This window comes from Petaurus breviceps, unplaced genomic scaffold (assembly GCF_028583685.1).
Source record: "Petaurus breviceps papuanus isolate PSGF00001 unplaced genomic scaffold, PetGlider_PUasm1.0 37, whole genome shotgun sequence".
In the NCBI taxonomy this organism is placed as follows: Eukaryota; Metazoa; Chordata; class Mammalia; order Diprotodontia; family Petauridae; genus Petaurus; species Petaurus breviceps.
Genome location: NW_027186296.1, coordinates 25,701,018 through 25,715,876, shown reverse-complemented (window position 1 = coordinate 25,715,876; position 14,859 = coordinate 25,701,018). Strand labels below are relative to the sequence as shown.

General features: G+C 37.5%; 1 protein-coding gene across 3 annotated transcripts in view; it reads left to right on the top strand.

Moving 5' to 3' along the window:
• The first annotated feature begins 3,429 nt into the window (after positions 1–3,429).
• RFX7 (regulatory factor X7) overlaps positions 3,430–14,859 on the top strand; it is a 184,496-nt gene continuing 173,066 nt past the window's right edge. For 2 of the 3 annotated variants that reach the window (XM_069098113.1, XM_069098112.1), the window contains exon 1: positions 3,430–3,613. In XM_069098113.1, the coding sequence (XP_068954214.1) occupies positions 3,493–3,613 (121 nt within the window). In that variant the 5' untranslated portion in view covers positions 3,430–3,492. The remainder of the gene's footprint in view (positions 3,614–14,859) is intronic. The other variant, XM_069098114.1, reaches the window with a different exon arrangement.

Genomic DNA, 14,859 nt, shown 5'->3' with positions numbered 1-14,859 from the left:
AGCTCTGCCAGACACCAAAGACACCATGGTCATCTGCTGCATTTTGGGCCATCACCAGTTGTCTTGACTTTTGTCTTGCCACTGGATTTCAATGACTCTGGAAGAGAGAATAAGGCAGACAGCTTTGTGTAACTCTGCCTCACTTAAATCCAATTCATTAGCAAGTCAAGACCTGTGATATCATTGGTCCTCTTTGAAAACAAAGGACAAACAACAGATCGACTTATCCAGTCCTGACTTCTCTCCTGACCTCCAGTTCCACATCTCCAATTGCCTATTTACACATCATGACCTAGATGTCCTGTGGATATCTTAAATTCAATATGTCCAAAACTGAATTAATTATGTTTCTCCTGAAACTCTCCTTTTTTCCCTTAATACTCTTAAAGGCACTACAATCTTTACAATTGCACAGGCTCAGAAATGATTATCTTTGGCTTTCTAATCTGTTTTATACCCCTCCTTCCTATCCGAAGTTGCCAAGTCCTGTCCATTTTTTTTTTACAACATGTTTCATACTCACCTTCATTTCCTCATACCTGCACTATTGCAATGTCCAATATGCCTTTGGTCTCTCTGCCCCGACTCTCCCCGGTGTAATGCATTCTCCACTCAGCTGCCAGAGATCTTCCTAAAGGGAAGGTCTGACCATGTCACCCACCTACTCAATTTTAATGACACCCATTTACTTCCCAGTGTAAATATAAAATCCTTTGGTTTTTGAAGCCTTCACAACCTGGTCCCTCCCTCCCTTTCCTGTCTTCTTATAGCTACACTCCCCTGTACATATTCTATAATACAGTGTGATTCTGGCCTCTGAGCCCTTCCTGACATGTCATTCTATCTCCCAGAACTTCACTATTTCATTGACTGTCCCCCATGTCTAGAAAGCACTCCCACTTCTGTTCTGCCTCTTGGCTTCCTTAAAGTCTCAGCTAGATTTCCACTTTTTGTAATAGGCTTTTCTAGACACACCCCCTGCCCCATAGGTAGTCTTTCCTCTGAGATTGCTTTCAATTTAATCTACATATGTTTTGTAGGTAATTAGTTATTTTGCATCTTTGTCCCCCCTATCTCCCATTAGAAAGTGAACTTCTTGAGGGCAAGGACTATTTTGAGGGTTTCTTTGTACTTCCAACACAGAGAAAGTGCTTCCTTAGAAGCACAACTCAGGTAACACCTGAGACCATTCAGGATATCTTGAATGGTTACTGTTTTCGTCCTCCTGAAATTTCCCCTTCTCCTTGAAATTGCTTCTTGTGTATGCATCTATATGTATAAATATATAATGTATACATTATGTACATAAGTAAACATACATAATAAACATGTACCTATTAATTGTGTTTATATGTATTATAAAGTGTAAATTATATACATAAGTATATACATATTACATGCATGAATATGCATTGTGTGTATATACACACACATACATAGATACACACTCATATATCCCCCACTGTAGAATATAAATTTCCTGAAGGCAAAGACCGCACCATTTTTGTTTTTGTATTCATGGATCCTGTCCCAGTGAACCCTACACATAATAGACCTTTAACATGTTTATCAAATTGAATTGGTGGCAGAGATTTAAGAAAAGGATAGGATTTCAACAGAGATGGGTGCACAAAGGGAATATTTCAGTTCCAGGGCTCAGTTCATAAGGAAAAGGCAGGGGGGATTGGGGAAATGTATCATTATCATTAGGTTATGGTTGTTAAAATAATCTGTCTGAAAGATTTGGGCAGGTTTCCTGGTTACTTAAATTGAATTTGGACAGGTAAAGAGGAGAAGGACATTTTAGGGATGGGGCAGAAAGGGAATGAGCATGGTACATGTTGGGGACGGTAGTAAGGAGACCCACTTACTTGCAACCGCAGGTTCCTGTAAGGGGTTGAGATTTAAGCTTGTATAGGTACACTGAGGCCAGATTATGGTAGACTTTGATACTCTATCAATTTTAGAGGCATTTTATTTTGTATATGCTGCATCTACTTATCATATGTGAACATGTTTTATCTCCATGGTAGAATAGAAGCTCTTTGAGGAAAGGGGCTGTCTCTCTTCTATTTGTATCTCAGCTTTTCATCATAGTGCCTAGCAACATAGTAGTCAATTAATAAATGCTTATTGATTGATTTTTTTTTTTTTTTTTGGTCATAAGGTTTACTGTTAGGTCAACTTTCTAAGCAGACTGGGAGTAACAGTATAGCTCCTCCTCTCTGGGAGCCTCTGCAAAGTCAAAGGCCTAAACTCTTAACCAATTTCACTCTTATGTACTGTTGTAGCTTCCTAAGCATAAAGAGAAAAATAATCTTCACCTGTTGTACTGAGGCATGACAGATGGCTGTTTTTTAGTTTCTTTAAACTCCTAAGACAAAAGTCTCATTTAAACCACTAGTATTATTTAATGAAATGGTTCCTGTTTTTGTCCTTTTTTTCCTTTATCTCCTTTTACCTCCTCCACCTGTTCCGTTCTTCTCTCCTCATCTCGCCTGGCTTTTCCTCCCCTGTCTCTCCTTCCTTGTGCCCACCATCAGCTCCCCTCATCTCCTCCCTTCCTCTCCTTGACCACGACTTGACTCCTCTTCTTCCTCCCTGCACACTGGGCTGGCACAAGCCCTCCCCCTGGGGCACATGCCCATGCACACACATGCACACGCGCACACACACACACACACACATACACACATACTCCCTGTCCCCTCCCCTCCCGCCGCTGCCGCCGTCTGAGCGGTAGGTGTTTTCGCTGTCTGCGCCGGGCGGGCCGCAGTGCGGCTGCGCGCACTCGGGCTGCCTCCGGGGCTGGCAGGGCAGCGGCGGCCGCGGCGGCGGCAGCGGCGGCGGCGGGCAGGAGGCAGGAGGCAGGAGGCTGGAGGCAGGAGGCAGGAGGCTGGAGGCTGGAGGCAGGAGGGCAGGGAGCTAGCAAGGGAGGGAGGCGGACGGGCGGCGAGTGGCGCCCAGCCGAGCCAGGGGCTGCAGCAGCCCGGCAGTCGGGAGACGTGAGGGCAGAGGAAGGCAAGGCGGCCAAGTCCCCGCGGAGCCGTTCTTCCCGGGCTTGGGGGACCCCCTCTTCTCCGCCCCCACCCCCATCTGCCCTCCCCCCTCCTCCCCGTAGTCGTTGTCTTCGTCGAGCGCCCCCTCCTCGTCCGGCCTCTGAAGGGAGGCGGCGACGGCGGGCTGAGGCAGTCGGGATGCCCCTGCCCCGCTGAGGCTCCCCCACCGCGAGGAGCCTCTCGGTCTCCCCGGTGATGTTCCCCAGGCAGCTGGAGAAAGCGACTCACTCGAGCCCTGGGGTAAAGGCCTAGTTTATCCAGCTTCCTTCCTTCCTCTTCCTCCTCCTCCTCCTCCTCCTTCTCCTCCCTCCTCCTCTTCCTCCTCCCCCTCCCCTTCAATCCCCCCTCCCCCTTCCCCCGCCCCCCATCCTCCCTCCCACCCCTCCAGCAGCGATGGCAGAGGAACAACAACAACCACCACCACAGCAGCCCGATGCCCATCAGCAGCTCCCCCCCAGCACTGCCAGCCCGGGGGTGGCTCTGCCAGCCCTGGTGCCCGGGCTGCCGGGGACGGAGGCCCGCGCGCTGCAACACAAGATCAAGAACTCCATCTGGTAAGAGGATCCTCCATCGCTGGGGTAGAAAAGCCCAGGCACATTTCTGCTGCAAAGGGGTGAAGGGGAGGGGGGAGAGAGGGAGGGAGCGAGCGAGCGGAGGAGCTGCTTGATGCATTCGTTGCATGTGGGTTTCCTGAGTCTGGTGCACATTTATAGGACCTTTGGAGGCGTGTGCTCTTTAAATATGTAAACCTGGGTCTGCCTCATTGTGACTGCAGATTAACAAGTTATTTGATATTTCACTTTGTGGGAGAGGCGGAGGGATAGAAAATAAGTTAGATTGCTTGAGGGTAGCATGTATTTAGGAGTGGGAAATGTGAAATGTGTTTACTCCTTTTTGCATTCACACTGGGAGAGGGGAAGAAGTGTATTGTGAATTTTCGCCAAACAGACCATTGTGCGTAAGAATATTAATATGCAGCGTAAAACCTGATTGTGTATGTGTCTGTCTCTTGGTCTCTTGGCTTAGCTACTCCTTCTAGATGTTTTTGTCTGGTTTATTCCAAGACTGTAAGCCTTCCAGAAGGAGTTCATTCTCTGCATTTCCTTTGAAAAAAATACTACTCCAAAACGTGACATTTTAGTTTAAGTGTGTATTCTCACAGAAGATAGTATGATCTTTTGTTTTTTAGAGAATAGGAACCTGCCCTCCAATAAAGGTTTACTAATATTTCTTTTACTATACTTTAGGATGTTTGAAAATCAAGATTAAGTCAAATCGGATGGCCTCTTGATGTTATTTTTTTTTTTTTTTGGTTAGTGTATGACTGTTAAATAATTTAGTATTAAGATGAGCTCTTGGATGATGGTGGTCTTTTTATTATAAAGTAGATTGAGTTTGGTAACCTATTTCTCGTTAAGTGTAAATAAGGAGTGCTTACTATAACAAAATCTCTCTTTGGTTGCATATCTTTCTTTCAGAAAGATTGTACCTTGGTCTTAATGAATTCACGTGGAGTTGCATACATATTAACTCATATTTTTTGGTGTAGTACTCTTTTTAAGGAAAGCACAATATTTAGAATTTAGTTTATGAGCTACCTTTTTAAGAACGTAAAATAATTCTAATGTTTTTATTAAACAAATCCTTGAGATCAAAATAGAGATCTTTTCAGGCCCATCATTATTACACCCAAATAGTCTTAAATTTTATTTTTAAACTTTATAAAAGACCCATCTGAAGAATATCTGGTCTTTGCATAGAATTTACTATAGAACAGTAATGAAATTAGTAAAATTAAATGTGCTAAGTTTGAAAAGTGGAACTGGTGTTTTTCATGTAGTAATTTGCATTATTTTCCTGAAGAATCCATGTGGCCAGGTTATCTTGGTGGTATGAAATAGGTCAGTTAATAGTTTCACATTATACTGTAGTTGGCAGTTGAGTTTGCAATTTAAAAAACTGAAGTGTAAATGCAGAAATTTTTTTGGATCTTTACATGGTAAGTCATATTGTATATGTATATTACCTAGAATAGGTCAGATAAAAAGATTTTTTTTTCTTTACAGTTTCAGGATATAGGGCTCAAAAATACATAACTGAGGGAGATGCTTGACTTTATGGCTTTTACTGTTAAGATTTTTAATAAAATTAGTGTTTCTTCTATCAGTAGGTATAAATTAGCTTCCCAGAAATCATCAAGTTGAATTTAGCTTCCATGTTTTCATTACATTTAAATGAGGTATTATGTCCAAGTTGACAAGATGGCTACTAAAATCTTTCAAGATAGAACATTTTAAAAAGTAGAATTGAATATAATTTTTAGTTAGGAAGCAAATAAAATGAATGAACCTTTACTTTTTCTCTTAAAAATAATCATTAGAATAGTTAACATAGGGAATTTTTAAGAACAATGAAAATTATTTGAATAATGGTGTTAGATTTTTTCTTGTGGGTTATTAATTGTTCTCTCCCTCTTGATGCTTCGTATTCATATGACCTTTACAACTTAAGTCACTTGACATCTTTAACATATGCGAAACTTCTCTTACGTACAGGGAGTATAAATCAGTTCTTAGCATCTGTTCTGAAAACTTAGATAGGACATCTTAAACTTAACATACTTAAATATAACTTTTAAAATCATACTAATGCATTGACATTTAATTTTGTGTATATATGGCTATAGACTACTTCACTTTTCATATTATATTGACTAAATAGCTGTAATGGATATGTTCAATATTTATTACCTTTCCCTCCCAAAGATTGAATTTCCATTGGTTATATAAAAGAAAGATGTTTGTATTAAAAAGGTGAATTCCCTTGTCCTTGGCTTCCCCTAAGAAATAGTATTGATGTATAGTTATGATGCATAACTTATTAAAATATATTTTTATTAGCAAACTTACAACTCTTTATACATCTCATTGAGACATTTTTAAGACCACAGTACTTTAAAAAAATGGTGATTTTTGACACCTTGTAATCTGAGTGATGAACAATTTTGTACTACTTCTTAGATTTTGGTTAATTACTATTGTGAATTTTAATTAAAAGCAGCCTCTTTCTTAGATCATAAGGTCATAAACAAGTCTGAACTTGTCCTTCTTTACAAACATAAATAGTATATGATGTAGGCTTCTAGCAGGACAATTTATTTATTATCTTAGCTCATAGTTAATTTAGTCTGTTTATTAAATTAAAATGCATTATAACCAAAGAAATTTGTCTGTTATAATTGTAAATAAAAGTGTAGAATCCGGAATCAGAAAACCAGGTTTTACTACATATTGCCTCTATGACCCTAGGCAAGTCACTTCACTTACTATCCTTCTGTAAAATGAGGGTCTTACTAAATGACCTCTAAAGGTTTCTTCCAGCCCTAATTATATGATTTCCTGTCTCTGAAAGAAAATGAAAGATTAAATTTTAACCAGCATTTATAGAATGCTTTAAGGTTTGCAAAGCACTTTCCAGGTTATCTCATTTAATTCTCCTAATCCTGTGATGTAGATGCTATGATTACCTCCATTTTACAGATATGGAAACTGAGGCTGGGAAGGTTAAGAGACTTACTCTGGATTACACAGGTAGTAAAATGTCTGAGGCAGGAGTTATAGACCCGAGTCTATGAAAGTCCAAGTCATCCTGGCTTCAAATCTGGCACTTTATCCATTGTACTACCCAGTTAGCTTTAAGGTAGAACATAGGGTGTACAAGCAACAGCCAATATTATTTTTGTTTTTGGTAATTCTTGAACGTACAAACTTGTTCATATATCTTAACAAAATAAACTAATATCTGCATAATAAGTTTGTAAATATCCATAACTCAAGCACAGGTTAATCTCTTCACTTTCTTCCTTTCTCATTTTCTTTACACCTCTAAAGGGCTCTTCCTCCTCTAAAAGGAAGATCTTAATATATAGATATCTGTTTTAATATTGGATGCTGTGTTAAGGATGCTATAATATATATTTTTTTAAAGTACTGCAATCACAGGTTTATCTAAATTTTACCATAATTAGAATTGGGGTGACTAGGGAGGAGGAATGTTAGTCTCTTTACCAAATGAGGATTCAACTAAAGCTTGCCTTCTGAACTGTTTCAAATTTCTGCAGCTTTTTCTTCACCCTATCTATTTCTGCCTCTTTCCCATTAATTTCCTAATAAAGGAAAAACATAGTTACGAAATTTGAATTGATTTGTATAGTAATTTAAAGAAACTTACAAAAGCCAACATATTGTAAGTTCACTATGTTGTTTTTCTAAGCAGTTCTACTTCAACAATAACAGGTGTATTATCAAGAAGCTTATTCCCTTCTGATCCCAAGATTCTAGGGTCAGATATGAGGGGGAAGTAGGAGGAGCTAGTTTTCATTTGAGAAGGTCATAGGATTTTCAACTGGAAGTGAAAGACCTCAGAAATGATTTTTAGGCCAGGAGTTCTTAATCTGTAGTCCACAATCTTGTTTTTAAAAATATTTTAATAACTGTAGTTCAGTATAATTCCTTTGTAATTCTATGTATTTTATTTTATGCATTTAAATACATTCTGAGAAATGATTCAGATATTTCACCAGATACAAAAAAGATTAAGAATCCCTGAGCCCTGCAAAGGTTAAATGATTTGACTTATCCAAGGTTACACATGTAGTAAGTAGCAGAGACAAAGTTCAAATCCAAGTTTCATAAACCCAGTGCCTATTCTGTGTTGCTCTTCTGCCTGTTATAATTAGGTATCCTTAAGTTATGAAAGGCTCTCCTCTGCTTGGACTGCAGTAATCTTCCTATTTGGAATAAGAACATGTTTGCAAATAGGCTGTCACATATAATATTTTAACTAATAAGAATCATTTTATTAAAAAAATCTTATTGTAAAAATATGACATATTTACTCAACAGATATATGAATTTGGTTTTCATCTTCATGCAATAGTTTAAATCTGTAGGTAGTCACATATAAACATGTGCTCAAAACCATCCTGCAAGATAGGCCTCCATTACCTCTATTTTGTGACAGAGGGGTAGGGACGGACTAAAACTCATCCAATTCATTATTTGTCTCTAGAAGTAAAGGTGAGACAAGAATTCTTTTGGCTAGAAAATTGCTCAGGTTTTTGTATATTTTGAATTTTGATTATACTTAATGATAGCACGAGTTCCACTTTCAGCCAAAATGAAACAGCTTTGTTTTAGTTACTTCTCTGTTATGACAGGTTAGCAGCTGGCTATTAAGTGACAAGTTTCTTATTTCTATGGATTACTATGAGCAGCTTCTCATAGAACCCTCCAGTTAAATTTTAAGTTCACAGATCATAGGATCAAAGATTTAGAGGTGAAATGAATCTCAGAGGCCTCAGAGATTTGAAGTCCAGATAGACTGCCTTGTTCAAGGTCGTACTAATTTTACTAAGTATCAGAAGCAGAACTTGAACCCAGGACCTCAAGCCCTAGAGTCACCTCTTTTTCCATTATTTAACATTGTTCTTTGGTGATGTTTGGGGCATCAGTCACTTAAATGTTTTCCCTTTAACTTAAATGCTTAAGGAATCCTCTTGCTTTTTTTGGAAGACATGGGTAGTAATTTGATTCCTTAAGTAAAGTACTGCCAAAATGGACAAGGAGGAGGTGACACCTATCGTCTCTATTTGAATAAAATTGCCCCCTCCAGATGGAGGGTCAGTTGGTTAATTTTAAGTCCCTCCCTTTGTTGGATTTTTCTAGACTTAGAACAGGGATACATTTTGTATTTAAAAGTGAGCCTGTACTGTTATTAATAGATTCCATTGGTTTCGGAGTTACGGAAAAACATATATAAAATTTTAGTGATCTGCTTTTATTTTTTGGAGTTCTTTGAGAAGAAGAGCTAGATTGGAGAGAAATTTGGATAGCTTTTCTTCTTACTACTTATGTGCTTGCATATTGACAATTGTGAACAATTTTTCCCCGTATTTGTTGATGTATATGCAATATTTAAAACAACCTGAGTCATTCTTTGTGAATGAAAATTCTTAGATTTTACACAAGGAGAAATGCTATACCTTAGAATTTCCCCAATGCACATAATTGTAATAAATTGAATGAGCATTGTAAAATACACCTGCCTTTGGTGTAAAAATGAACTCTTTTTGTAAGACCCATAAGTAGGTGGTACAAGGTAATCTCAGATGATGTATGTTTGAAGAATATCAGTACATTTTTCTATTAACCTAATAAACTGTAATAGAACCCTTTCCTATCTTATCAGAGGGCTGAAGGAAATTGTTGCAAATATAAGAAAGTATAAATTGAGGGAAATAGTCTTTACTTCCTTCATCTGTAAAATGAGGGAGTTAGATTAGATGACATCCAAGGTCTCTTCTTTAAACTTACTTAATTTTATCAATAAATAAACCTTAACATCAGCAACAACAATATAGCATACTGTGAGCGCAGAGCAATGTGGTCATTATGGATTTAACTCTTGCTAGGCAACTAGCAGAGCCTTCACAAGGGATAGATTATTAAGACATCTTAATGTAACATTAGATATCTACCTAGTAGCAGTTTCTCAAGATGCTAAATACTTATTAGGGCATTATATTGTCATAGGAGAAAAATGTGGTGGTATAGAAGGTGTTATAGGTATTCTTTAGTTTTTAAATAGAAATTTTTGAAAAGACAAAATGTAAATTATAGGAAGGTTTAAATGTTTATTATTTAGATTTTCTGTGCAAAATAATATATATGATTTAGAGATTATTTACTTATTTGGATTATCACAAAAATGATTTGTCTCTGCTAATATAGTAATTTAGATATAGTAATTTACTTATTGTGGAAAACTTCCTGAGGGTTATGACAACCTGGCAGCAGAAAATCTCAAGTAGTTCCAACTATGAACTTTTGAATATGGGGTCAGTCCTGTCACACAAAATCCTACATCTTCCTGCCACCCCAGGCCCCCTTGAAGAAGCCTGTTTTTCATTTCCGAGTAGCTCTCTTCTGCCTATTGGAGGATCTCAGTGTAAAAGAGATACAACTATTTGTTCAACCAAGAGGCTGTAGTGTTAGGGCATATTGAATTGATGAAAGGACAGTCTTCTTCTTGCCTTAGGAGACACTATGAAATGAAGACTAATTCAGATAATGAACAGTGAAGACTTACTATAATCAGGAATTGATTGCATTTGTGATAAGACAATTACTTGTAGGCTTTCATATTGAAAATGTTAATAAACTCAAACAGCTCTCTTCTTGGTATAGTAACTTGTATATTTTATTTATGGTATGTTAAATGGAAGGTAATGTGGGTGACATTGAAGGCCAAGACTTTCCTACTACCATACTCTTATTCTCACTCATGTCTGGAAACAAACATACCAAGTAGTGGGTAGAGTACAGAAGTGATGAGTTTCTGGGCACAGGGGCTCAAAGAGAAAAGTAGAAGGTGACCCCTTTTAATGTTAGTGGTCTCTTTGTCTGCTGTTTCTCTTTTTGAGAGAGCTACTGTTCTCCCCATTTTGTGTACATGACTTGGTTTTTGGCTGTCACTCCTCACCTTTTCATGCTTTGCAGCCTTTGAAATCTTTGCTGTAAATACTGTTCCTGTGTTCCATTCCCTTCCTTCTGTTCTTTGCACAGTGCTTATTGATCCTCCTGCCTTCAGAGTCCAATTTATACCTTAGTGATAATTCCTTTCTCTGAATTCTTTTTAGAGTTCATCATCTTATAGTAGTAATACCTTACATTCATAACACTTCAAGATTTAAAAAGTCTTTTCCTTAAAACAACCCTGTGATGTAGGCAGTGCATATATTGTTAGACTCATTTTAAGACAGACTCTGAGGTTTTGAGAGGCTAAGTGAATTTTCCTTGGTGACATAGTAAATTCTGGAGCTGGGATTTGAATTCAAGTTATCCAGTGCTCTTATCATTGAGCCATTTCTTCATGTTGATCTTGGGGAAGACTTTCTGGAGAAGTGAGACTTGAGTTGGTCATTGTAGAAAGGGGCAAGCTTATATATGTAAAGGGAAGGAGATAGAGTATTAGTATTAGAGAAGTGACATCTGCATTTAGAGCCACAAAAGTAGAAGAGTTCATAACAAAAAAGGATGGGTTCATCTGGTGTATAACATGCTATCATCCATTATTACTTCTCTTTATAATAACTCCCTTTTCAGCCAGTGAATGAACAAGGATTTACGAAGTGCCAGGCATATCTCTAGTGTTTTCCTCACAGCAGTGTATTAGATAGTCCAAGTATTATTGTTCCCATATTTGTAGATGAGGAAATTGAGGTTCAGAGAAGTTATGTACATACTCTTGTCTCCTCAAATAGACTGTTAATTTCTTGAGAGCTGAGATAATACCTTTTTGTATATTCCTTACATTTATTACAGTGCTTTTACATAGTAGCAGCATAGTAAATATTAGTAATAATGCTGGTGACCTTTTGTCATAAATTATATTTTTCAATGGTTAAGAAAACAGATATGTGCAATAATTTTTGGAAAGGTTTCTGTCAACATTGGTCAAATAAAGAAACAAGTTTTGGCATTTAAAGACTATTCTTATGATCCAGCACTAAATCATGGTTTTTTCCCTTCATTTACATTAAATGCCACATTCCCTGTTGATGCTGCTTAAAAGAAGTAATGTATATAATTCAGATTTTTCTTTAACAGCCTGGTCTTGAAGCTAGACCATGTAAGTGAGTTTTTACTATTTCGAAATAAAACATTATCTGATACTAAAAATAAATCTCAATCCTCATTTGACCCTGTCATCCCCTCAAGCTATTGTCTTGTATCTTTCTTTTTTTTTCCCCACAGCCAAACTTTCTAGGAAAAAAAAAAAACTGTCTATAGTCATTGCTTCTTTTTTCTCTCCTTTTTCTCCCTTTTAAATCCTCTACAGTTTGGCTTCCAACCTCATCACTCACTTGAAACTGTTGTCTGCAAAGTTACAAGTCATATTTTACTTGCCAAATGTAATGGTCCTTTTCCAATTTTCATTCTTCTTGACCACTCTGCAGCATTTGACACTGCTGCTGACTCCTCCTGCATATTCTCTCCTCTGGTTTTTATTTAGTTTCTTTTTCCTGGTTCTGCCTCAACTTTTTTGATTGTTCCTTGTCAGTCTTTGTTGACTTTTTATCCATATCATGCTGCCTAATTATGAATGTACCCTAAGCTTCTGTTCTGGTTCTTTTTTTCTTATTTCTCTATCCTTTCTCACTTGATGACCTAATAAAGCTTCCATGATTTCACTTACAATCTCTGCATACAACTCCAGGGTCTGTATATCCAGTCCCACTCCCTTTCCAGAGATACAGGCCCACATCACTGCCAATTGTGTGTTTCGAGCTGGATACCCTAGGGATAACTCAAACTAAATATGTCCAAAACAGGCTCATTCTCCGCACCTCCACCACAAACTAACCCCTGCTCTAAATTTTTCTGTTTCTGTTGAAGATACCACCACTTATCAGTCATCCAGAGTCATGATCTTGGATTCATTCTTGATTCCCCATTTTTCCTCACCCCACATATTGACTCTGTTCCTAAATCTTGCAATTTCTGTTTCTTCAACATCTCACATTCATCCTCTTTTCCCCACATGGCCAGCACCCTAGTTTAAATTTTAATGACCTCTCACCTGGACTGTTGAAAGAGCCTTCTATTAATTGGCCTCTGGATGCCACATCTCTCTCCACTCCAGTCTATCATCTGCACAGCTGCCTAAGTTATTTTTCTAAAGCCCAGTTCTGGCCACATGACTGCCACGCTCCATAAACTTCAGGGGTCCTCTGTTGCCATTAGAATCAAATATAAACTCCTCCACTCTTTGGCATTCAAAGCCCTTTACAACATTATTCTGACCTGCCTTTCCAGCCTTATTATGTGTTACTCTGTTCATTTGCTTTGTAGTCCAGCTCAGCTACTCCTCATTTTTCCTCAAGCACAGCACTCCATCTCTTGACTCTTTTCTTGCCTTTGCATAGGTTATTTGATGACTGGGATGTCCTCTTCCCTTACCTTAATCTCCTACTTCCTTCATTGGTCTCAGCTCTATTGCCACCATCTCTAGTACATGAATCTTGTCCTGATCCCTTCAGCTGAAAGTGTTTTCCTCAGTTCCTAGAAAAATGCCTGTCATGTAGTTAGTGTTTTGTAAATGCTTACTGGTAATAATTCAGAAATGGAAAATCATTGAAATTGTGGTGACCACTGAACAGGCAGCAATTTTCTGTATCTAAAGTATAACAGATGAAGATTGTATGTGAAATCATGACTATAATATTCAACTTTCTTTTCCTCTTGAGTATGTACTAAAATTCCTTGTATTATTTTCAAAGCTGTCCTGCTCATGTTAACTTCTGAACTTCTGTTTGTTTCTCTGCATTAAAAAAATGCCGCAATGATGCTCATTTTTTTCTTTTTAAATAATATTATTGCTATCCCTCCTTTCCTTAATCCCCCCATCCCCCTACCCATGGAAAGAAAAGGAAAAATAAAACCCTTTTAACAAATACCCAGCTAAACAAAACAAATATGTTGGCTGTCTGAAAATGTTTGTTTTATTCTGCTTCTTCATTCTTGTCACTTTTCTTTCAGGAGATGGGTAGCATTTTTTTTATTTATTGGTCCACTGGAGTTGTGGTTTGTGATTTCATTGAAATGAAGCAGAATTAAAGTTCGAACTATATACATTTTGATAAAAGGGGAAAAAGCCCTAAACTCTAACAAAATAGTAAAGATAACATTTTACTTCTTCTGTGATCATTTCTGAGTTAATAATTTTGTATATATATATGACTTTTGCTGGGATTTGCCTTGCCATAGTCACTATTATGATTGTATTTGCCTTGTTCCCTGTATAATTTTACATAAATCTTTCCATATTTACTTTTACTTGTCATTTCATTGGAACAATAATATTTCATTACATTGATCACAGTTTATATTGCTGTACTCCAATTGATAGAAATTGTTTCTTGTTTTTCTATTACAAATAAACCTGCTATGAAAATTTTTGTACAGATGAGTCTTTTCTTCATTATAATGTCTTAGGATATATAGTCTTAGCATAATTATGAGATGAAAGAGCATGAGTTTTGTAACTCTTAACATATATTACCAGATAAGTAGATGAATATTTCTGCCAATGTATAATAGTAGTACTTGTAAATGTCTACATTTGTCACAGTATGTTTTAATTCAAGGGCCCTTGATGTTCACTGGTAGAAATTAGTGTCACAGTAAGAAATATTTGTTGATGGTGACTAAGGATAATGGTTAGGGAGATAAGATGGGGGGGGTAGACAAGTAGGGTAGATCTTTAAAAAGAAAATGGTTGATTCAGATAATAAAAAATGAAATTACAAAAGGTCTAGCAACAGCAGTTATACAGCACTCACACAGCACTCATAGGGTTCAGATTAAAAGACTGTTCTGAGATGATCTTTGGTTCAGTAGAGTAGAAGGAAGAGTATAAATGAATTTGAGGGAGAAGAATGGAAGATGTGCTCATGAGTAGAAGCATCTCTCTTGGTAGAAAAGTTCTTAATTCTTGGTAGATGACTTTACTACTTTACAAAGACTGAGATTATCTGTTGTGGTGAGCTCCATGTCATAGCCCAATTGTTCACCTCAGCCTTACCACTTTCTACATTTAACCAATTTTCCTTTCCTACAGCCTCAAAAGAAGAATTTTTACGTAATTTTTGCTAACTCTAATACTTTTCCTTGATTTCTGGACCTGTACCTTCACCTCTTGAGAGAACTTGTTTCCAGATTTATACTTTCCTTCACTA